The 24,959-nt window shown below is 34.7% G+C and overlaps 1 protein-coding gene across 7 annotated transcripts in view; it reads right to left on the reverse strand.

Moving 5' to 3' along the window:
* The window catches only part of MAP4K5 (mitogen-activated protein kinase kinase kinase kinase 5), a 110,981-nt gene that overhangs the window by 15,855 nt on the left and 70,167 nt on the right, over positions 1-24,959 (reverse strand). For 5 of the 7 annotated variants that reach the window (XM_058739012.1, XM_058739016.1, XM_058739011.1 and 2 more), the window contains 13 exons: positions 24,056-24,172; positions 18,893-18,971; positions 13,745-13,803; positions 12,663-12,730; positions 11,268-11,310; positions 10,433-10,643; positions 9,473-9,570; positions 9,024-9,065; positions 8,074-8,158; positions 5,205-5,284; positions 4,841-4,901; positions 1,321-1,435; positions 906-964 (listed from right to left, as the gene is read on the reverse strand). In XM_058739012.1, the coding sequence (XP_058594995.1) occupies positions 906-964; positions 1,321-1,435; positions 4,841-4,901; positions 5,205-5,284; positions 8,074-8,158; positions 9,024-9,065; positions 9,473-9,570; positions 10,433-10,643; positions 11,268-11,310; positions 12,663-12,730; positions 13,745-13,803; positions 18,893-18,971; positions 24,056-24,172 (1,117 nt within the window). The remainder of the gene's footprint in view (positions 1-905; positions 965-1,320; positions 1,436-4,840; positions 4,902-5,204; positions 5,285-8,073; positions 8,159-9,023; positions 9,066-9,472; positions 9,571-10,432; positions 10,644-11,267; positions 11,311-12,662; positions 12,731-13,744; positions 13,804-18,892; positions 18,972-24,055; positions 24,173-24,959) is intronic. The other 2 variants (XM_058739014.1, XM_058739013.1) reach the window with 1 other exon arrangement.

Below are 24,959 nucleotides of genomic sequence, written 5' to 3' on the forward strand. Positions count from 1 at the left end.
ATTGGGGGCTTGCAATGCTGGACGTTCTTAGGGTGAAGGACAGTCGTGCCAAAAGACTGACAATGTGATTTAGAGTAGGGGCTTTGGGTCATGCAGTACGAACTGACCTCTAGAGATACTGGATATTGAGATCAGCCATGTAGACAATCAATCATGCCTGTGTGATGGAGCCCTAATAAAAACTGTTGAGTATTGAGGCTGATGTATGCTCCCTGTGGCAGTACTCCATGTGCACCATCCCACATCACTGCCAGAAAAGTAACACTGCCCATTACTCCATGGGGAGAGGACAACAGAAGCTCTATGTTTGGCACTATTCCTGGACTCTGCCCTATGAACGTCTTCTCTTGGCTGATCTTAATCTCTATCCCTACCATAACTATGAATGTAACTACTTTCAGTGAGTCCTGAGTCTTTCTAGAGAATTTTTTTTAACACGAGGGTGTTTTTGGAAACCCCCCAAACTTGCAACTGGTATCAGAAGTGAGGGTGGTCTTGTGTAGACTGTTCCCTCTAACTTCAGTTACCTAAACTCCTGTAATAATGTTCGTAAAGCACTACGCAATAACAGTTATGTAAAACGAAAGTGTTAAATAAATGGTAAGTAATAAATGATAAACTAGGACATTAGCAGAGATACAGCCTCAGGGACTATGGTTAAAAACCAGGAACACTGTAGGAACACTATGTTCTGTGAAAGCATTAGGACTATTACCTGTAAACATTTTTATGCCATGTCCTGCCATAGAGTCTTGTGCTCCAATGGCCCCTTAACTACTCTTTAAAAAGAAATATAAAGCCTCTTTTCCTTCCTATTTGATACTATAAGACTCTCCATAGCCTTAAAGAATTAAAAAAATGTTCAAAGTTCTAATTATCCAGTTTGAAAAATAGCATTTACTCACCTATGCAACATTTGTGGCAGCCTTTTGTATCAGGAATCTTTGTTGTTAAAGCAAACTTTCTGAAAACATAGGACAATATAAATGTACTCTACTGCGGTGGTTCCCAAACAATGATCTGTGAATTAGCTGCATCAGTCAAGCAGCTTTAAAAAAAACAGTCTTGGATTCTGACCCCAAACTATCTCATTTCCTAGGACTGAGGCAGGGCCTGGAAATGTGTATTTATAATGCTTCTACAGGTGATTCTCCTGCACGGTCAAGTTAAGGAAACACTCATCGTTTGCATTCTATATGACATGCACTTTGGTGTAAATTACCTTTCAAAATTAAAACAAAGGAAGTTTTTTAGTGGGCAAGGAATACTGGCTGTGACACTAAGGCCCTTCACTCCCAACAGAATTAAAATATTTTGTACCTTGGTAGTATGCGGTCTGGAAACCTATGAGTTTGAATATGGGCAGCTAATCCTGGTTTTTTGGCTTGTTCAAACAAAGCTATAAGATTATGAGAGTAGAGTTGAAAGGTTTTTCCTATAAAAGAGAAACATGTTACTTTTATTAGAATCTTTTACAGCAGAGAAACAAGAATTTTCAAGCAAAAGAAAACATAATTACCTTCTAAAATAAGGAGTCCAGAAATGTTCAAAGAGCCAAGCAAAATAGAAAAACACATACAAAAAAACAAACAAAAAACAAACACAAAAAAACACAACACCCAGTTAATACCATTTTGAAGGATAAGAGAATTTTAAGAAAGCAGATAACTGCATTTTCTAATGCACAAATTGGGTATGTTCTGACTAACAGGTGTTCTGGGCAGAATATATATAAGCCTTAATGAAGCGAGGACTGAGTTACAATGATGCACATGTGAATATTTTAGTGTAACATGGAGAATTCTGTAAAACTATACACACTATCTTTCTGGGATAGACCTATTTATTAATAATTTTTCAAAACACCTTGGATTAAAATTAATTGTGAATGAAGTCTTATAAATATAACAACAGATTAAAATACTAAGAAAAGTAAAGAAACTAATATTGTATGCTATAATACAAGGATAATGGAGCTACAATTTCCATACAATCAAAACCATAGCTGTGTTAAGCAGGGGGAGATAAGGGAAGCATCTTCTGATTCCTCATTATATATGGTATGGTACTATAACAACATAAAACAGTATTTGTCATTTTACTATCAGAAAACATACACAGCTGACCGTTGAACACAAGTCCAAACTGTGTGGGTCTGCTTGCTTACACATGGACCTTTTAAAATAAATACAGTATGGTACTATAAATGTATTTTCTTTATGATTTTTCTTAACAACATTTTTTTCTCTAGCTTATTTTAAGAATGTAGTATATAATACATATAACATACAAAATATGTGTTAACCAACTGTTTATGTTATCATAATGCTTCCAGTCAACAGTAGGCTGTTGTAGTTAAGTTCCGGAGAGTCCTAAGTTATGTAGGGATTTTCGAGTGCACCAGGGGTCAGTGACCCTGAACACCCACATTTTTCAAGGGTCAAATGTATATGATACAATCTTATGCTACAGTGTTGAGTCTTATCCTCAATAGAAGTCTTTGTATTTTCTCAGAATGCAAACATTCTGTCTAACACCATACCACACCCTTCTACTCTCCATTGCCCCCTTATATACATAGCTAGCTACCCTAACTAGAACACGCATGTAATATTTATGTGTGCACATCCACACAAACACAGACCCATAGGCAGAATCATGTTTTCTTCTGCTGAGCTCTGCTACTTACCTTCATTAAGTCAACTAGAATATGGAAAGATCTAATTTACAGTCTAATTTTTCCCCATTTTCCTATAGTTATTTTATAAATATGTAAGATGTACTCTGTGTGATTTTTTTTTTAAGTTTATTTATTTATTTATTTTGAGAGAGAGAGTGAGCAGGAGAGGGGCAGAGAGAAAGGGAGAGACAGAATCCCAAGCAGGCTCTGTGCTATCAGCACAGAGCCTGACACGGGGCTTGATCCCATGAACCGTGAAATCATGACCTGAACCAAAATCAAGAGTCAGATGCTTAACCAACTGAGCCACCCAGCTGTCCTGTCTCTGTGTGGCTTGTAAGCTTATATCCAAGGACAGGTAGGAGTAGGGATAGAAACAGAGAGTTAGAGGAAAGTGATTTTACATGTATACAATTCAGAGTTGTTAAACAGAATTGGGTTTATTTTCATAATAGTAATATATTAATATTTTGGTAATAGAAATAAAAAAAACTGGGGGGAAGCATAATTAAAATCAAAGAGATTAAGTACTCTTACAAGGACCCCAGCTTTTTAGAAGTCACTTATGTGCAACCAAATAATATGCTCTTTGTAAACACTGTCATCAGCTCAAATATACAAATTTCTGAAGAATCTCTAATAGGCAACGATTAGTGGAAGAGTTTAAATTATACACACACTTAAGCTATTTAAAAAAAATTTTTTTTAATGTTTATCCATCTTTGAGAGAGACAGAGACAGGATGTGAGTGGGTTAGGGGCAGAGAGAGAGGGAGACACAGAATCCAAAGCAGGCTAGAGGCTCCAAGCTGTCAGCACAGAGCCTGATGCGGGGCTCGAACTCACAAGCTGTGAGATCATGACCTGAGCTGAAGTCAGACGCTCAATCGACTGAGCCACCCAGGTGCCCCAAATTATACACACACTTAAAATTATGAAAATTACATTTCTTAAATAGGCCACAATTCATAATAATCTGCCTATCAGTAAGGCTGTGTATCAGCACTGATGCTTTAAAGCATAAGTAGCTAGAGGTGCCTGGGTGGCTCAGTTGGTTGAGCATCTATATGACTCTTGGTTTCAGTTCAGGTCATGATCTCATGGTTCATGGGATTGAGCCCTGTGTTGGGCTCTGCAATGACAGTGCGGAACGTGCATGGGATTCTCTCACTCCCTTTCTCTCTCTGCCCCTCCCCCTGTGTGCTGTCTCTCTCTAAATAAAATAAACTTAAAAAAAAAAAAGCGTAAATAGCGAAAGGTACACTCAATACTGAAAAGCCTGACAGTACAGTAAATAAGAGCCGAGTTATAATACATACAGAGAACTGAACAAAATTTGAGAAATACTAAAATAATTATTCTAAATAGAGAAAGGGGTGAATGCTATTTTAATAGCTGATAGCATTAGGATTATTAATTAAGGGACAGAGAGAAATAACTAACTTTCCTGTGCTCTACTATTAGAATGAAAGTGAACAGTAAACCTCTAGTCACTTTAAAATGTAAAGAAATAGGTTTTAGTTGGTAAGAATTGCAAAAAAAAAAAAAAAAAAAAAAGGGCCTAAAATACCACCTACCCTATGTGAATTTTGTCAGCACACGTCTGTGCGAGTCTTCACTGTTTACTAATAAGCACTCTGGAGATTGTCTCATTTAATCCTCACAGCAACCTCATGGGCTGCTATTGTTAACATTGTCCACATTTCACAATTAAGAAGACTGGGGCCAAGAGAAGGTCACTTGTTCAAGATCACAGAGAAAGGGAGCAGTAAGATTCTCTGATTCCTTCCCTTCCACTGGTAATTCTCCATGGAAGGCACACAGTGATAGCGACAGTGAGGGTGGAGGAGTCTGAGTGGAAGGGGATGGCCTCAGGTAACAATCAACAGGATAGTCCTCAGGTGTTTACATCCTGGACAGGTTTGGGAAGTGCTACCTTAACTGAACACAGGGTCCTTTCTCAAAGTTTCTTCTCATTCTAAGTTTGTAGAAAACATCTGCAAGTTGCAAAGTTACTATACATAGTAAAACAAATAACACTTAAAAAATAACGTCTATTAAAATTATCTTTCTCTTGTGTCAACTATGCTTTAATTAAAAATATTACATTTCTATGCTTGTCTATGGTTTATTTTTCACATTATTTTCATCACATACATACCTGATAATGACATTAAAGTATTATTGATAACATAGAGCCAAGTACATTTCCGTGGAAATAACTATAAAGAAAAAAAAAAGAAGGGAATTAAAATTCTCCAGTTTTCATTCCCTTATGCTTTAACATCCAAATTCTAACAGTCTGAAATAGTATAAAAATAACTATTTTCTACCTTTTAGTAAATTACAGAAACTTTACAAAAAAAATCTTGTAATGTGAACATGTAAAGAATACAATTTCATCTCCTTAAATATTTAAATCATAAACATTACAACTGAAGCCCATAAAAATTGATTTAAAATTACAAGACTTCTTTTACCCAATACACCCACACTAATTTCTTGAGTTAAAACTCCTAAATTACCTGTTCCATCGTTGCCTCATGTAGCTCATTGAGATTCAATGTGTAAATACCATCTTCAGTTCCAAAAATAATGTACTGATCTAAAACAGTTAAGATAAATCACCAGAATTTACTATCATTTTCTGAAATAATTAAATAAAATGGCTCTGTGCTTTACTGGTGTTGAGAGTTAGCTGGCCACCCACCCATCCGAAGAAAAATTATTTTCTAGAGTTCATGCCATCTTCTTTACATTTTTCTCCAATTCTGATCTTATTTTTAAAAGCAGATATATTCTCTGTTACTCATTCACTCTAGCTTTATCTTATATAATCCTTCCTTTCAACATAATTGTCATATCTTAAGATTTTTCAATGTAACTGTATTTTTGCCAGGTATCTCAAATACTCTTTGAAGGACACTATAAATTACATAGAAATTATAAATCATGACACACCAGAAACGATGAGCATACCTAGTGTCCAGATCTTGGTTCCTAAATATATTATTTTGCACTAGAAAGAACCAGGGCTGCTTGGAGAAAAGATGGATTCCAATTCTGGGGCAAGAAAAGTGTAAGATGAGCCTAGAAATCTTCCTGTGCCAGAAAGGTAGGAAGTGATCAAACATTAAACTAAAGAACATAGGAACTCTCCCTGCTCAAAAATTCTGGGACAATTTAAGCGCTAAAATAAATAATAATATTAATAGATCATATCTCCCTGAATAAAATTCATAAGTTCAAACTAATATAGGTACATAAATAAATGGAAAAGAAGAGAAATTGTCCGTGGATGTCAGTGGATTGTCAACAATCAATAAATGCTAAAACCAGTTGGTTAAAGTCTGATGAACAAGAGGATATTTATATAGTCTCAATGTATTCCATATTACTTATCAAGTAATTACTAACTAATTAAAAAGGGAAAAATAGTCACTTGACAGTGGAGAAAGCTAGTGAACACCACCTTAACCAGATGGTCAATGTTAATATCACTAGTGTTTGGACAAGCTGACAGCATGTACCTTCTGATACGATGCACTAAGAAGAGCACAATTCTTTTATATTCCCACCAAAAATGCATTACTTGATCTAAGTATGAGGTCTCATCAACAAACCCAAATTAAGGGACATTCTACAAAATAGATAGTTCCAAAAATGTCAAGATCAAGAGACACAAAGAAAGGTTGAAGAACTGTTCCAGACGTGAAGAGACTGAACAGTTGTGGTAGCTAAATAAAACCTGTGATCCTGAATTAGATGTTGTTGGACTGGGGAAAAAAGAAGGGGGAAGACAATAAAGAATATTATTGAGACAATAATTTAAATATGGACTGTGATGTCAACTATACTTCAATCAAAAAATAAATAAATATGGACTATGTATTAAATCAATGATAAATTTCCTGATCTTCACAATTGTACTGTGGGTATGTAAGAGATGATTCTTGTTCCTAGGAAATACAAAATGAAGTACACAGAGCCACTCTCAAGTAATTCAGAAAAAAAATGCACATATAGATAAATAAAGAAATAACTGATGATTCTGAGTATAGAGGAGTTTCTTACACTATTTTTCTAACTTTTCTGTTAGGTCTGAAATTGATATCAAAATAAAAAGTTACAAACACACAAAAAACCATTTCTTTACTGATAAAAATACTTTTTTTTGGTTATATTTCTAACAGTAGCATTTAAAGCAGATAATTATATGACTTGTCTATATTATTATGTTAAAGTGAAAACAAACATTTCCTGAACACCCTTTTTTGCCTACTCTGTTTGCTAATTGCCAGACACTCAGGTAGGCAGGCTTTTTCCTTCCTTGCAGTGAGGTGAGTAGTAACAGTATTTATGTTGTAAAATGATCACACTGAGAACAGAGGTGTAAAGTTTCTTTCTCAAGTCATATAGTAATGACAGAGCAGGAATTCAAACCCAGGTCTATTTGATTCCAAATTTTTACCTCTATGTATTAGGTTTCCTCACTTTAAAAACATACAGTATAAATTTTAAAAAATAAATTTTGTTATATTGCCATAATTTCAGATTTATAGAAAAGTTTTAATAGTACAAAGAATTCCTGAATATCCTTCACACAGATTCCACAAATATTACCATTTACCACTTGTGCTTTATCTTTTTTTCACTCTACACACACACACATTTTTTTTTTTCTGAGCTGTTTAAGTTACAAACATGATGCCCCTTAATTCCTAAATATTTCAGTGTGCACATCTTAAAAAAAGAAAAACGGAAGTGTTATATAACCACAGTACAATGTTCGAAATCAGGAAATTAACACTGACACAATACTATTATCTACTGTAATGACTTCACTGATTGAGATTATCGACTGTCCCAGTATTGTCCTTTTATATGACAGAAAATCCCTAATTATGGTTGCAATCACTTGTGGCATGTCTATTCAGTCTCCTTTAATCAGAACAGTTCCCATATACTCTTAAATTCTAAAGGTTAAACCAAAACTCTTATCTACCAATTTAGGTTGTTGCAGGTATCTATACTATTTAGTCTCTAAAGTAATATTTTTAAATAACTTCAGTTCACTGACCATAAATATCTTTTTTCATAATAAATATTTTATTAGAGGTGTATATAATTTTGTTCAGAAATGTCAGGGGCACCTGGGTGGCTCAGTCCATTGAGTGCCCGACTCTTGACTTCAGCTCAGGTCAAGAACATGCAGTTTGTGAGACAGAGCCCCTGTCGGGCTCTACGCTGACAGTGTGGGGAGCCTGCTTGGGATTCTCTCTCTCCCTTTCTCCCTGCCCCTCCCCAGCTCACATGTACATGTACAAGTGCGGGCAGGCGCGCTCTCTCTCTCTCTCAAATAAACATTTAAAAAAAAAAGTTCAGAAATTTTACCTTTTGTATCAGGATGTATCCAAGATGTTGCACAATTAATTTTCAAAGGGCAGCCATCAAAAACTTTGGAAAAACATGCTCCCATCTTATTTATAAAGAAAGAAATGTTGACTTATTTGATTATGTAATTTTATATATTCTTAGAAATCAGCTAAGATTACAAAATGCTAAATTCACTCTTACTTGCATATGTTTATGGTTTCATTACCAAAATTCCTATTTTGATATCATTTAACGACTTCTAACAATAGAGTCTCCTATTGTTGCCTTGTGTAATCTACTATTTCAGGGCAAAAATAACAAATTTACCAAAACATCTACATATGTCAGTGATCTATTTTAGGAATTTTAAGTCCCCACTTATCTTTAGGACTAATATTTAATAATGTGAAATAATGGATATTACTGAGCAACATCACAGTGATTGTAATTGCAGTGTTACTCTGTAATAGTGAAGCAGACAAAAAGACTAATATTTACATTACATATTAGACTTTTCCTGAATAAAAAGGTATAATTTATAAAGCATCCCATTCATATGATTGGCTGAACCACCTCGGAGAGCCAGAGAACAAGCACTAAGATAAGCTTCCCCGTTCACTGTGTATAGTTCAATGTGAAAATGGCTTCAGGGCAGAAAGGAATTTAACCCATATAATGAAGAGGACACAGTACTACTGATATCATCACATTAAAGTTAAACTGGCCTTTCAAGGCTACTCTGAGAACCCAGCTGCCAAATTTACAAAAAGCAAAACTTTCCAAGTTCTAACCAACTCACTCACATTAGGGTACATGATTTGATTCGTGGTGTATCAAAATGCATTTATGCCTTTGTATTTTATGAATCCTTCCATTCAATAGCTCAAGATACTTGACAGCAAATAAAAAATCTGCTGCTTCTAAAGAGATGAAAATTGGCAAGTAGTTCACATAAAAATATTCCTTACCAGCACTTTTGGAGTGGGTGGAAGGCCATTGATGGCTGGTTTCTGTGGGAAAAATAATTTTTATTGCTTTAAGATCTCTTAAGGGGCGCCTGGGTGGCTCAGTCAGTTAAGCGTCCGACTTCAGCTCAGGTCACCATCTCACGGTCCGTGAGTTCGAGCCCTGCGTCGGGCTCTGGGCTGATGGCTCAGAGTCTGGAGCCTGCTTCCGATTCTGTGTCTCCCTCTCTCTCTGCCCCTCCCCCGTTCATGCTCTGTCTCTCTCTGTCTCAAAAATAAATAAACGTTAAGATCTCTTAAGCCTTAAAAAAAACACCTATACATTTGGAAATTTAGTTATCTAATTCTTGAATTAAAGAGACTATGCCCCCTGCCCACCAAAACAGACACTGCCTCTCTATGATAAACACAGTAATCGTTACAACTAATCACCAAATGCCTGTTACGCCTACCGGGAAATCTCGCTTGTCCTTTTTCCGTGGTAACTGGGGTGCTTGTGCTGATCCTTCTGTATTTTCACTAATTAGTTTTGAAATACCATCACCATCTCCTAAAAAGAATCATGGTTAAAGCTGAATGAACATACAAATAAGTACCTTCCTTGAAAAATAATTTTCCCTTTCCCCCAATACTTGTTTTCCATTTGGGTGATCCTTTACTGGGAAATATTCTCTACTGGCAGATGAGTTAAAGTATCTTCAGTGCCATTCTTAGGTTCAATAGAGGTAGCATTGCATCTCTAGCAGTGGTCTTAATCCATGTAAACAACAAACGTCTTTCCATATTGTGAGAAAAATGAAATCTGATATTCAGATATTCAGGCCTGATATATTCAAGGCCTTTCATAACTGAACTCCAATCTACCTTTTTAGTCCTATCTCCTAGTATACACCTTTCAAAAGCTCACACTTCTCCCATAGTATACTTCCAACACAATCCAGGTTGTCAGCGCATTTGTTCGTTCTTTCTTGCTCATCAGGCATGCCTGTCAGCACTGGCTCACACTAATGAAGGATCCATCCACTTTAATGCTCTGCAAGCCCCCCGCCCCCCACTCTCTTTCCTATCCTTATCTTCCTGAAAAATTTCTCATCTTCTATTACTATAGTTAATTACTGTATGAGACACTTATATAAGCTGTCTTGTCTAATATTACAGGTACCCATAGGGTGTAACTTCTGCTACAGATCCTGAACTTCTGGAGGGCAGGAACATCCATTCATCATTCTAAGACCTATCATATTACTTAAGAAATCAAATCAGGGTTCACTTGGACGGAATCTATTCATGGTCCGCCCACGTGGAATTTTAAAGTAACTTCAGAAAGCTTTAAACAGTTAAAAGAGTGACCAAAGACATTCTTTAAAATATGAAAATGGCTTTCTTTTCAGTTTTCACTTTGATTTATTTACCCAGATCACAGTATCTAGCTGTATGCACTCCAGGACTGCTGACACTGCTAGCCATACCAATAGAGGAAGTCTCAGCTACAGGACCACAACTTGGGCTACTCTGTCTTCTGAGAAACTGGGGAGCTCTGTTCTCTGAATCAGGGCAACGTTTTACAGTTGATGATTTTTCTTCATCTAGGAGGTTGTCTTCAGGGTAGCTGTTTATCCTTGGCTGTGATAATAAGACATAAGAGTACTTTAATAAATTTGGATGTGAAACAGTAACACTTCGTTATCATTACCCACCTAAGACTTTAGCGGGTGGGGAGGTATGTGATTTTTTCTTTTTGCTATGTAATTCAACTCACTAAGCTAATTAAGAAAAATAAACAAGAGTTACTGTCCCAACACAACTAAGAACTTGCCATGTGATTTTTTAATCATCCCTAAGCCAAAACTGATATAATTTTAAACTGATAAAATTATGTAAACAATCCACAAAATATTTAATAAGCAGGAATAAGCAAGGACTTAATGAAGTATGACTCCATTGAAATAGGAAATTGCCATACTAAATGAGGACTGTAAATGATGAACTCTTTCTGTTTCCTCTTCATGTAGTCGAGTATTTTCTCAAATGAGTATGTGATTTTTACCTTTTTCTTATGGCTATTAAAATATTGTATTTCTCAGGAAGTTTTTTAATATATATTTTACATCTTTGTAATCCCCTCTTGAAAAAAACTGTATTTATCTAAAGCATATTTAAGAGAATTTTGAACAAATTCAATGAAATTACTTTTTAATTATTTTATTATTAAAAAAAGGATTTATTCAAAAATTTTAAGTCGCTCACCTTAGGAGGTAGGGGAGGTGGTATTGCACGTTTTGAGGTTGATCTAACACAAGGAGAAAAATGCAATTCAGATGGTAGTAAATGTAACATAAAATAGGGACTCTAATAAATGCGCATTAAAATTGTTTACATTCTTTAGATCATGATAAAGAGAATTTTTAAAACCTATAGAAAGACCTAAGACCTCATTATGTCAAACTGTATTAGCAGGACTATAAAACAGATTTGTATAAAATGAATACAAAGTCTTTTTACTTTATGGTTATGCTCTGCATATTTAGTATGTAATAAAAATTAAACTTAGTAAAAAAACAGATTCCAAATTTTAGAGTTGGAAGCCACTGTGAATCATAGATTCAAGTGGCCATATCATCAAACCCTTTTTGCTAGCCCAAGTGGGGTACATAGATCAACAATATTGGCATCACCTTGAAACTTCCATATGTATCGTCTAGACCTATGGAATCAGAACCTTCAGGTGATCTTCCAGGCACATCAAAACTTAAGAATCACTGATCTAGCTCACTGGTTCCATACGCTTATTTATCTAGAGTTATTGTAATCAATTGGGAAGCTTTTAGGATTCTGAGATTCGAGTCCCAAAGACCGTATTCTGTTGCAAGGGTTGGCAAACTTTTTCTGTAAGGGGCCAGACAGTAGTAAATATTATAAACTTTAGTGTATACAGTGGTCACAAGTAATTAACTCTTTGTTATAATGTGAAAGCAGCCATAGGTAATACATAACTAATAAGCATGGCTGTATCCCAACAAACCTTCCTTTGTTTGGACACTAAAATGTTTATATAATTTTCACATATAACAAAGTATCACTCTCCTTTGGATTTTCTTTCAATTATTAAAAAATCTAAATACCAATCTAGTTTGTGGACTGTACAAAACATAGGCAGTGGACCAGATGTGACTTATAGGTCATAGTTTGCCAACCTCAGATCTATAAGCTGAATGTGGGGGCCGCAGAGATCTATACTTCCAAAGACCTCTCTAGGCAATGCACAGGCTTGGAACATCTGGGCCGGCCCTGTAACTTACCTGTTGAGGGAAGACAGGTCTAGAATATAAAGTAACTATACTGCAGAATGGATTTGGGGCTTTGTGACTCCTACAGCACTTTTTTCCCATGACATTATGTACCTCATCTTTCAGTAAATTAACATTACATCCACTAAGCTGAATTTAAAGAAGAAAACCTTAATTATCAACACATGATGCCTTTTGGCAATTAAAAAGTCAGAAGCTTTACACTGATATGAGGCAAAGCACAATTTTTTTTAAGAATGAAAATTAAAACTTATTAGAATAAATTGTTCCCACCCAATACTGTTCCTATATAAAGTAAAATATAAGTAAAATATTAAGTTAGCAAACAACTTACTTGCCAGTATTTGCACCATCAACAAAAGGATTCCATTGTAATACAAAGTTTGGGTCTGATGACACTCCCTGTGAAGGTAAAAATAGTTTAAAATGTTCTCTTATAACAGATATTAATCATTTTATTTGATTCAAGAAAATATTCATTGTCATGATTGTTAATCATCTTGGCTTTCAATTTTTTAATCTCCAGTTAGATTTGCTGCCATTTGACATATTTAGGTCAATGACTCATTATCTGTTAACTGAAACTTAAGAAATTCCATAAACATACTGAATATAGTTTCAGTGTGACAAGCCCTCTTTACCAATGCTAGTATATTCCAAATAAACAGAAAAACATAACTCTGAATTATCTGCATCGCTAATCCATTAGTGTGGAAAACAAAACATCATATTATTAAATTATCATTAACTTATTGGTGCTACTATTTTTTCCCCACTGGCATAGAAACTGTGAATTATATATATAGCAATATATACAGTAAGAAGAGTACTACTTCCAAATGTTAAGAATGAAGAGATCCATTAACAGAAGGCAATTCCTCGAAAAATTATACTTTACCGAAGCTTAAAAATAAAGTAAATGTTAAGGTAACATCTAGGCAACTCTGATAATACCTTGCTCTATTTATTACTTTTTCCTTTTAGATAAGAAAATGTTTAACTAAACAGTAACTTCGGAATATAAGAGCAATGGTTAAAAAAGAAGCTATATTAACAAATAAATATCAAAAACAGTAAGGTAATGCAAAAATATACTACAAACCTAACAGAGTCTGTAAGAAAAAAAGATCCTAGAGCTTAAAGCTCAACATCAAATTCCATATATTTAATAACTTCATGTAACTCCTTCAAAAGATTCAGAAAGGTCAATATGAATGGTTAAAATGGTATATTACAAAATGTACTCTAGTTAAAACATGCCTAACTATAAGCTTTTTCAAACTTTAATATGTGAAATACAGTATCAAAATTAATGCTTGAAAGAATATATAACTCTGATCCTTAGTCAAAGTTTACCTGACTGTAAGTTTTCTCAAATTTTAATGTGTAAAGTACTTCTGAAGTAATAATTCCTACCATTTCATCCCGTGCTTCTGTTTCTTTTCTCAGAGGAGGTTCGAACTGTAATTTGTCAACTGCAAAATATGTAACAGATATTCACAAACTCTATCTTAAAGGGTTAATTTCAGAAATGTAGCAAGAAGCATATGTATAGGGGAGAGGGGAAGGGGGAAAGAAGAAAGAAGACAAAATTTTTTCACTTTTTTACTGCAAGAGTACCTTTCTTTATATTTACCAAAAGAAGGTAACAATTTGGTAGCTTACTACAAATCTACTTAGTAAATTCTTTGTGTATGAGATTTAAAAAAGTTAATGAAAGTAGGTGACTAAGAAAACTAATGGTGACTAAGGGATTTTCCCTGTCTAGGCTGCATACTCTGTTCTAAGGCTACAACTTTATGGCAGAAATGAACCTCCCCAAATTACCTATAATTATCTAAAAAGAACAAACATTATTTAAATTAAATGTTACAATGGAATTCAGAAATTTAATATTATATTTTGCTCAATGTATATTTTATTTGGCCTACTCTTTTATATGAAATATTCTAAAACAGAGAAAAGGACAGCTTATTATCTACTCATAAAGTACACAGAATTTTAAAACTGTAAAATCTAATGACTAAATGATCAAAGAGAGAAAAAAAAAACCACACTTGCAGCATAGAGATGCAAGATCCCCAAATACAATCTTGGCAAATAAAATACATTAAAAAATCATTTTCAAAAAGGATCCAGTTGTCTTTATTCCTAAAACAAGATTTGTAAAGTAATACAAAGTACTTATATAATTCATTAAATAAAAGCATTGTCATAAAAATTTCCAAAGAAAGATTGAAGACATTTCATAAAACACAGTATCTACTTTTCAAAAATAACCTAAAATAAAAAGCTCTTTATTAGTGATTTATTTCTTAACATAAATAAAAAACATCTTAACTCAAAACCACTACTCGAAATCACTACTTCAACTCATTTGAGACAGAGATGAGCTAAAGTTTTTTATGTCACAACCAGAAATACTGGCAAGCAGGTCTAGAGATGAATCACAAGTGTGTAAGTATGGTAAAGAAAGAGAAAATATCACTCTTTAATAATAAGAATTATATAACAAGCAAATTTCAATACTTAAAAAGAAATTCCTAGAGAAAATGAGTTTCATAAACATTGAAGATGTTTTAACACATAAGAAAAGTACTCTTCTAAAACTACTGTAGCCATAACTATGGCAAAGAATGCTGTATCATTGTTTTATGTGGTAGATGGGACCTGAAGTTGTTTTGTTTTAGAGAAAATACCAGCAGTACCTTTGGGTGCATCTTTGGCGTATGAAAATACAAAGATGGGGAGGTCTTCTATTATACACACTCATTTATCTCTGTAAGATGATGTAGGCTCTAGCCATAATACGGTAACAGGAATTGTATTTCTCCTTCTGCTTTAAACAACTAATACATTGGTGTTACATGTATGTGTGCATAAATTATGTGAAGCAATTGTTTTGAGGCAGTGGCTAACAGATACCACAGCACTGTCCTTGAGAGAAAGGAAATACATGGTGGCAAGATCCACATTCACTCTGGCTTTCTGCCTGGAGGCACTTTTCAAACTAGGACACAAGAAAGTGGAATCCAAAGAGAGTACCAGCCTCACTGGGTGTTGGAAACAAAGACTGAAGACTGGAGCTGCTTAGGTAGTTGGAATTTGAAGGGCAGAGTGCCAGAAATAAGAAAACTGCATAAAGGAGGAGCTCCAGAAATATGCCAAGAGATCTCTTTAAGTCTTTGGTTGAATACTAAGTTGCCCATAAGCAAACACGAGATTATACAAAGTACGTCACAAACAGCTAGCAGAGGAGTGCTGAGCTAAATGCAGATTCTGGTGATCGCACAGTACTAGGAAAGATAGTTGAATTTCTAACCAGAGGAAAAAGCCTGCTGAATATCCTGGTAAAACCTGTCACAAGCCTTAAAAGGATCAAGCTGACGTACCACTTAAGAAACTCTTTAAACACCTTTTGGATAAAGAGGACCAAATCCAGACACTCAGTGTTGCACCACAACGTCCAAGATATAATAAAAAAATGACCAGACAAGAAGCAGAATAGAAACCATAACCAGTTGGAAAACAGATACAATCTTCAAATAAAGGAGTTCCCAATACAACATTCCAAGTTTCCAAAACAGGCCTCTGGGTCAATTTTCATGGTATTAGACCTGATGATATTCACTCTTTCATACACATCCCTTTTTTGTAGTGTCACATTTCACTTGAACTTTATTCTTTTCAAAACCCTCTAACTCTTCTTGGGGCACCTGGGTGGCTCAGTTGGTTGAATGTCTGACTCTTGATTTCTGTTCAGGTCATGATCTCACTGTAAGGCTGAGCCCCACGTTGGGCTTTGCACTGACAGTGTGGGCTTGCAATTCTCTCTCCCTCTCTCTCTGCCCCTCCCTCAGCTCACACTTGCTTCTATCTCAAAATAAATAAAGCCTAAGAAAAAACCCTGTAACTCTTCTTTTCCTTTGTTTAATGAGATGTTCCATAGTTCCTCTGGTGTATGTTTTCCTTCATTGCAAGGCGTCAAGAAACCTGACTTTGCTGGACTACACATTTATCCTTGGTTTCAGACTAGGCCAGGCTCATAATAATTACTATGTCCACTAAAAATACACAGAAAGGATGCTTATACTAGTGATAATAGCCCCAAACTGGAAACAAATCAAATGCCCATCAACCAAAGAATGGATAAATTATGATATGATCATACAATGAAATATGATTACTATGAAAACAATGATTGCTATACATGACATGAATTACTCCCACAGACATAATGTTGAGCAAAAGAAACCAAGCAAAAAGGGTGCATTTTGTATATCCTATTTATCTGAAGACCCAGATCAGCTAAAACCAATCTATGGTGATAAAGGATCAGAACAGAGATTAGCCTGGGCAATGGAAAGGGCAAGAGGATATGAAGAAAGAAGGACATCGATTGTAATGGAGCATAAGGAAAGGAGCCTTCAGAGATTCTGATAATGTTCTATATTTTTAATCCCCAGATCAAAAATCAGTTTCATGAGTGTATACATATATAAAAATTCATCATGCAGTACACCTAAGCATTTTACTGTATGTAAGTTACCAGCTCAAATTTTAAACATGAAACAAAAAACTAAGAATAGAACTAACTAGGTGTATATAAAATCTATTAAACAAATAAAAACAAAGCTATAAAATACTCTTGATGGACACAAAAGAAGACTCAAGAAAATTTAAAGATAAATCACCAATAAAATGACCTTCAACTTTACCAAATTTTTTCTGGTACTTAAAGCACAGACCTTACTCCACAAAGACATTAGTACCCTGGTCATTCATGAAAGAACTAAGCCTTGAACTTACTTACCCCTGAAAAAGCCTATTTTAAGTTAAAAAGACAGACTATCTTATAGGTGTCGACTCTCCCAAAGTTAGTATATGACCTTTTATGAGATCTCAGTAAAAACACTGAGAATTTTTTTAACTAGATACACTGATTCTTAAGTTTATGTGGGGAGAATACAATAGCTAACTATCATAACAGAGGTGGGGGAGGTAGAGTGAGGGGAGTAGGAGGATAATTAGTCTTAACGATTTTAACAGGTATTATAAAGACATAATAATCAAATTATGCTATTCGCACATGACTAGACATAATAATGCAATAAGAGAATTTCTGGAAAGAATCCAAAAAAATATATGGTCATTTAGTACATTATAAAGGTAGCATGTCAAATCCATTAGTAAAAATATTAAGTTTTTAATAATTAGTATTTAGACAAATGGGTAGTCATGTGAAAAGAAACTAAAATTGAATACAAACTTTATGCATCTTACCAAATAAATTAATACTGTATATCAACTATTAAATATTATAACAGTGAAAGTGTAAAAAATACAAGAAAAAAAATAATAGAATTCTTTTATAACCTTAAAATCAGGAAGGCCTTGCTAAATATGACACAAAACCCAAAAGTCATAGAAGAAAATATAGATAAATTAGACTATATTAACTGAATATTTATACAACTGCATAAAATAAAGAAGATGGCTTTATCATAATGGAAGAGCAACTTTGCTACTTTTCTGTACGGTATTTGAAGTCCAGAGAGTTACTTGGGATTATATAAGAAGATAGCATAAGAAGTATCAGCAATCTGGGATTAACAAAGAGATAAGATCTCCGGTTACTGGTTTAACTAAGAAAAGGCCTGATTGAATCAACTGATATAGGAAGGACATTCTAACTCCCCACTGACCTAGATTTCCGGAGCTGTATACAGAAAGCTAGAAATACTTGGTTTAAGAAAACTTAGACTTCAACAAAATGTTCATCTACAATAATTCTAATTAGTCTATACATTTAATAAATTATATTCCTTCATTAGGGTTTATATATCTTATTTTATTGTAAACTTCTTTAAATCTTTTTTGAAACAAGTATACATTTAAGTTAATATACCTATAACTTCTTTGCAAATCTGTTCTTCTAAATTAATGTGGCTAAAATGACAAAAATCATTGATACCAAATATTTGTCAATGACTAATTTACAGAATAACAATCAATTTCCCCTTTTAAGTAGACATTTTAGAAAAGATACACCTCTCCTAGTAACCTAAAAAAACTGAAACCAACCCAAATGTCCAACAATCGGAAACTATTCAACTACAGTGTATCAACTCAATGAAAAAAGGCGGGCCAGACTAGTGTATGGGAAATGCTTCTGTGTTCAGTAAAAAATTTATGCATAGCATAAATTCAGCCATGTAAAAACATACATGGAAAAACATGGAGGCAATTAACAAAAATATTACCTGTGGGTTGGTGCTGGGTGATGAAATTATGGGCAATGTTAATTTTCTATTTTTTTCCTCTTACAAATTTTCTACAATGAACATATATTACGTCTGTAATTAGTAAGTAAACACCATTTAATTAAAAAATAAGAAAATTCCATTATAAACCAGAGAAACAACCTCTATTTTAAAGGTATTCTGATATGTTAAAGCATGTAGCCTCAGTTAGTCTGAAATTTTATTATTCCAGTAAGACCCACGAGAACACCCAGCTCAACCCTCCGAGACCACCAATTGAAAATGTATACCAAACACATACAATTTATTTCTGAAGCTGTCCGTTCAGCTCTGGCATTCCTGTTTGTAGATCTAATGGTATGACGAATGATTGCATGGGGCTGTGAATATAAGCATAATATACACACTTTAAAAAATTTCAGTGATAAAGTTAAAAGGTCAAACTTTTTAACTAAATGATCATTTACTGACAAACATGACTACCGACTAATAAATTACGGGATAAACATAAACAATACAATGAACACTAACATATTTTAGGTTACTCACTTATTCTATGTTTATACTGTATGAAATATTGAAAAGATGCAAAGAAAATCAGAAATCTTATCTCCAAAGAGTTTATAATCTAGAAGTTAAGACACACAAATACTTAATAAGATTAGAAAATGGTCAATGCCATTGATTAAGATGGTTACTATTAATGCCCAGATGAAAAAGAAATGACTTCCACCTGAAGGGGTATAGAAGTTCTTCATGACAGAGCTGTAATCTGCTCTAGGCCTCAAGGACAGTAGGTAATGGATGTGCAGCAGTGTGGGAAGCATTCGAGACAGCAGAGAGAATATGAACAAAGTGATGCAAGAAGAAAAGGAAATGGTAGCATTTAGGGGAACTGGAGTTGGTTATTATTTGGTGAAGATTAAGGGATGAGGTGACAAAGCTGGACAGACTGGGGATGAGCCAGATCACGAAAGGCTCTGAATGCAAGGTGAGGACTCTCAATTTTATTTTCTCAGCAAAGAAATTTTTTGGAGATTTTACAAAAAGGGTGTCAGACTTCAGAATAATTGGATAAGTGTGTGAGAAGATACGGAGGGGAGAAACACTGGATGCAGGGAGATTGAGTAAGGATACTGCAGTAAATCAAGTGAGAAGCTTGCTACTTTACACCCTTTGGTACAAGCTCCTGATCTCTTCAAACTATGCCTTCAGCTCAACTGCCACCTACCAAATTTCTAATGACTCACTCTCAATCACTGATGATGGACAGGAGCTCATATGTTTTTTCCTCTACTTCAAGACCCATCATCATACCAAGGGACTTCAAAAGCCCATTGTTTGGGACTTAAGTTTTCTGACCTCATCTCTAAAGACACTCTCCCAGATTTCAATGAACTCTTGATTGCTAAGATCACACCATGGACCCTCCCATCAGCTCTGACACTTGAACTCACACTATCTTCCAAACTTCTCAGCCTTCTAGCTCACTCTCATTTACTCCCATTACACTGCTTCGTGTTCACAATGGAATCCCAAGTCCATTAGCCCATTAACCTTCTTACTGTCCATCAGCATTTCTCTTTTCTTCACTTTTCTTCTTAACCAGTTTGTATCCAGTGTTCCACAATTTCAAGCAATCTCTTGCCAGTATCCTAAATTCCCTTTGCCCCACTGTCCTTCAGTATTCTGGCATGCCCAAATGACACCTTAGATGAATTAAACTAACTACCTTTGTGTTTATATTGGGGATACAAATCACTACTGGAGGAAAGTTACCCAGCAGACCACACAGAAAATTAATTTCATCTGAGGCGTCAACTTTGCCCCAAAACACTTCACTATAATCATTTAACCCAACCATTCTCCTCAATTACTATTTCACACCTTCTCTTCCCACTCTTCAAGCCCACTCATTTTCTGTCAGGACTTTCAAGACATGATCTTGCCATTACTTCACAAGGAAAACCAGAATCATCAAATAGAAGATAACTTTGAACGACAACCTTCAACTATACTCCTCTCTAGTGCAAGATTAAAGCATTTCATTATCTAAGATCAAGCCTCCCATTATAATCTAGATCTCAGGCTCTCCTCCTTTCTCAGAGACTTTGCCTATTTACCTTGTTTCTCTTGAATCTTTCCTCTCCATCTACTGAATCCTTTTCATAAGCATTTAATCCTGTTCAAACTTACTTCCCCCAGATAAATAACTAAATAACTAAATAAATCCCTACCAACTCATTTTCCTCCAGCTACTACTGCTCAGCCTACCTCTCCCTTTCACAACTAAATTTCATAAATGTATTGCTATACTTATTTTCCAAACCACTCTAATCTAGCTTCACCTCTATAATTTGAATATTATCCTTTTAAAAAAGTATTCAAGCACCACCACCTAAATCCAAAGACTTCTTTAACTTATCTTCTAGGCAATATTCTTGTTGAAAACTTCCCTCCTTCTTTTAATGGTCTTTAATCAATCCTTTGCCATTCTTCTTAGCCTACTTGATTCTTAAATTTTGGGAGAAATCTAGGATGCTGTCTGAGGCCCTCTCCTGTTTTCTCATTCTACATGCTTCCCTTGAGTGATTTAGTCCTTAAGGTATCAACTACTTCTGTACTTAATGACTCCCAAATTTCTATCTATAGTCCAAACTTTTCTCCCCAAGCTACCACCACATATCTAATTTCTAGTGAGACGTCTCGATTTGGAAGTCTATTCAACATCAAAATTACTATACATAAAACTTGAATTCATCTTTATTCCCAAGTTTGATTTTACTCTAGTGTTCCTACCTCAATAAATGGGGCGGCACTTTTATGATCACCCAGCCATTCAAATAAAAATCTAAGAGTAATCTCTCTTCACCCCCCACACTCATGTTTTCATCCAATCTCCAACTCTCTCAGAGAATTCTTTTACTGGTCCATTTTTCTCCATCCTTGTTATACTCCTAGTCTAAAACACCACCATCTCTATCCCAGATGCCTTCAAAAGACTCTTAGCAGATTTTCAGAAATGGAACCACTATTCTGAGGTCATAGAGATCTTTTAAAAATGTACATATAATTACATGTCACTCCTTTACCCTTTAATGGCTTCTACTGCCCTTTGATAAAGCCCAAAAATTTTAACATGGTTTGAAATGGCTAGTGTCTAGCTATGTGACTTTATCTCCCACTATCCCCCTCCTTGTTTTCTGTTCGAACCAGACTATCTTTAGTTCCTCAAGTATACAGTCTTCTCTCTTATCACCAGGCTTTCTTTTTAACATTTATTTATTTTTGAGACAGAGAGAGACAGAGCATGAACGGGGGAGGGTCAGAGAGAGGGGGAGACACAGAATCGGAAGCAGGCTCCAGGCTCTGAGCTGTCAGCACAGAGCCCGACGCGGGGCTCAAACCCACACACTGTGAGATCATGACCTGAGCCGAAGTCGGCCGCTTAACCGACTGAGCCACCCAGGCACCCCTTATCACCAGGCTTTCTAACATGCGATTATGCTCTCTGCTCAAAACAATTCTGCCTGCCCTCTTCCTCTAATTCCAATTTATCCTTCAGATTTTCAACTTACAGACCACTTCTGTAGCAAGTCCTTTTCTGTCCCTAAAATATGCCTCCATAGCATACTCTATATCCTGTTCCATAACAGTTATCACACTTGTGGTATTTCTGAGGTTCCTATGAGACTATACTATAAGTTCTTTCAAGGCAGGGACTGGGTCAATCTCATATGCCATCGTGTCCCCAACTACCTGGCACAAGGATTTCAAGAACTGAGAAGTACAGTGATACCACATTAAATAGAAATAGAGAACTCAGAAGGTAAAGTGGATCTGGGAAGCCCAGCAAAATAATGTGGGGAATAAAAAAAAGAATCTGGTTAGTTATATAACCAGTGAAAGACAAACTGGGGAATCAAATAATATCAATTTTATATTGAAGTTACAACAATTTTAATAATTTTATTAAAATCTTATTACAAGTCTGCAAATGATAATTTAAATAAAAAAATCTATGAATAGCGAGTTTATTCAATATTTTCAGTTAAAGTTCATTTAACACTCAACAAAATATTCATTAGATACCTACTACAGGACAAGACTATGCTATACAGCAGGCAAGGATTAGTTTTTAAAGATTAGTTTTCAAAGATTATTTAGTGACTATTTCTATTAAACACATACATAGAAATGGTAGCATATTAACTAAAACAATAGGCTTTGGAGTTAGTGCCTTGGATCCAAATAGCTGGTTCCACTACTTACTAGCCATATGATCTCGGGAAAATTACTTCTATTCTTTCTCTGCTATTTCCTCATTTATAAAATGTGGATAGTAACAGAATATGTTGTAAACTGTTTTGAGTATTTAATGAGTTAACATAAAAATTATCTAGCTGAATACTTGGTACACAACGACTCCCCAATGCGTTATTAGTAGTTATGATGATACTTATACAGTATAATTCAAAACTTAAGAACATAAAGTAAAACATTTCCTTTAACAAATAAATAACACAAAAAGTATGGTCCTATTGTCTTGCCAGAAGTGAAGGTAGAGATATAAAAGGAAATAAAGGCATAAAGAGAAATGAGAACACAATTACAGAAATAAAAAGAAATCCTAAAAGGAGAGGAAGAGACACTGGTGGAAAAGTTCAGCTGTGCTTTATGCAAGCATAGTAGGTACCTGCTAATGGGCGGAAGTCCCTCATTCATGATTTACAAGTTTTGATGTTAAATATAATATATTCAAAAAGACTTCAGAATATTTTCAGAGAAGGAAAATGTAGGAATAGCTCTACATGTAATAATATATAATTGTCCTGAACAAGTATTGGAAAGGATAAAATTTCTATGGGAACCTCAACTTTTAAAAAATATATTTATATTGTTAATAATCTGTATAATAGAGAAATAAAAAATGGCCAATTAGATTTCTAGAGAGTCTCTTCAGTGAAAAATAATATGTGCATGTGCTTTGGCTAAACTTTTGTTCTCTTGGTCCAAAGCAATGTTCCTAACCTCTTTTATTTCCTTAGAAATAGATGTACTTTCTCTTTAGAGAAAGATCAAGCTCTCACTACAGAATTTGAGGTTTGGGGAGAAGGGAAAGCACTTCCGGATTTCTGGGAGGGGAAAATGATCTGATTCTAATCTTAGCTACCTCTCAACTTTTGGCAAACCAACTATGAAAAGAAAATGATATAAACGGTTTTAATTAGATTAATCCTAGTTCTTTCCAGAAAAAGTGTCAACCAGTTATTTATGTAATACCACAATTTTTTTTTTAAAGCATTACCTGGTAATTATATGCAGGGTAAGTTTAGTTTACATTGCTAATTAATCTTTGTAGCTAAATCTGTTGTAACTAACTTAAAAAAGAGTAAATGAGAAAATAAACATTAAGGCCATATTAAATATTTATTTTCAAATATTAGACTGAAAACCTCTTTACCTCAAAGTCATCATCATCTCCTTCAGTGTAGTGTGCATGGTTGTCTGGATTATTCACTTTGTCTAGCAGTTCAACTGCGAGGGCCCTAGAGAGACCTGGCTGCCCTACAAATGTATGCTAAGTCAAAACAAAACAAAACAAAACTTCATGAATATGCTTTTACATCAATGGTTCATAGAAAATGTTATTTGTACTTTTTCATTCAGTAACTATCAAAAACAAGCATATGGAAGCCTACTAATACAAATAAATTAGAGCACGTACTAGTAAAAGTATCAGAGAGACCATAATTGTATATTATAAAACTGCAGCACCCTTGTGGAGTAAGTTTATGACATGAATCATTTTTTTTTTTTTTTTAATTTTAAGTAGGTTCCATGCCCAACATAGGGCTTGAACTCATGACCCTGAGATTAAGAGTCACATCCTCTACTCACTGAGCCAGCCAGGCACCCCAACATGAATAATTTTTCAAGTTATCTATATTAGGTTGTAAAATTGCAACCTTGGCTATAACAACTGACATTCATTACTCATGTCACTATAGTGATATATATGCAAATGAATACCACATCATAAGAAAAAAGCATGTGTATTCCACATATGCATACATTTAATTCAGTAACATTATGTAAATGTAAAAAGACAAACAGTTACATTTTGATATTTAAATAAAGTTTCCTTAAATTGTTGTAATCATGAACTTTTTCTAAAAATATTTTACAAATACATATACACACAGAACATTCTATATTTACATAAGAAACCGAAAAAGGCAATTAATTTTAGGTGATAGCAACATTTTTAAGAGTTTTCTCTAAGGCAGGGGTTGGCAAACTAAAGCCCATGGGCAAAATCTGGGGCACTGCCTCTTTTTGTGAATAAAGGTTTCAGTATTAAAGCC

The sequence above is a fragment of the Neofelis nebulosa genome, chromosome 7 (assembly GCF_028018385.1).
Source record: "Neofelis nebulosa isolate mNeoNeb1 chromosome 7, mNeoNeb1.pri, whole genome shotgun sequence".
NCBI lineage: Eukaryota > Metazoa > Chordata > Mammalia > Carnivora > Felidae > Neofelis > Neofelis nebulosa.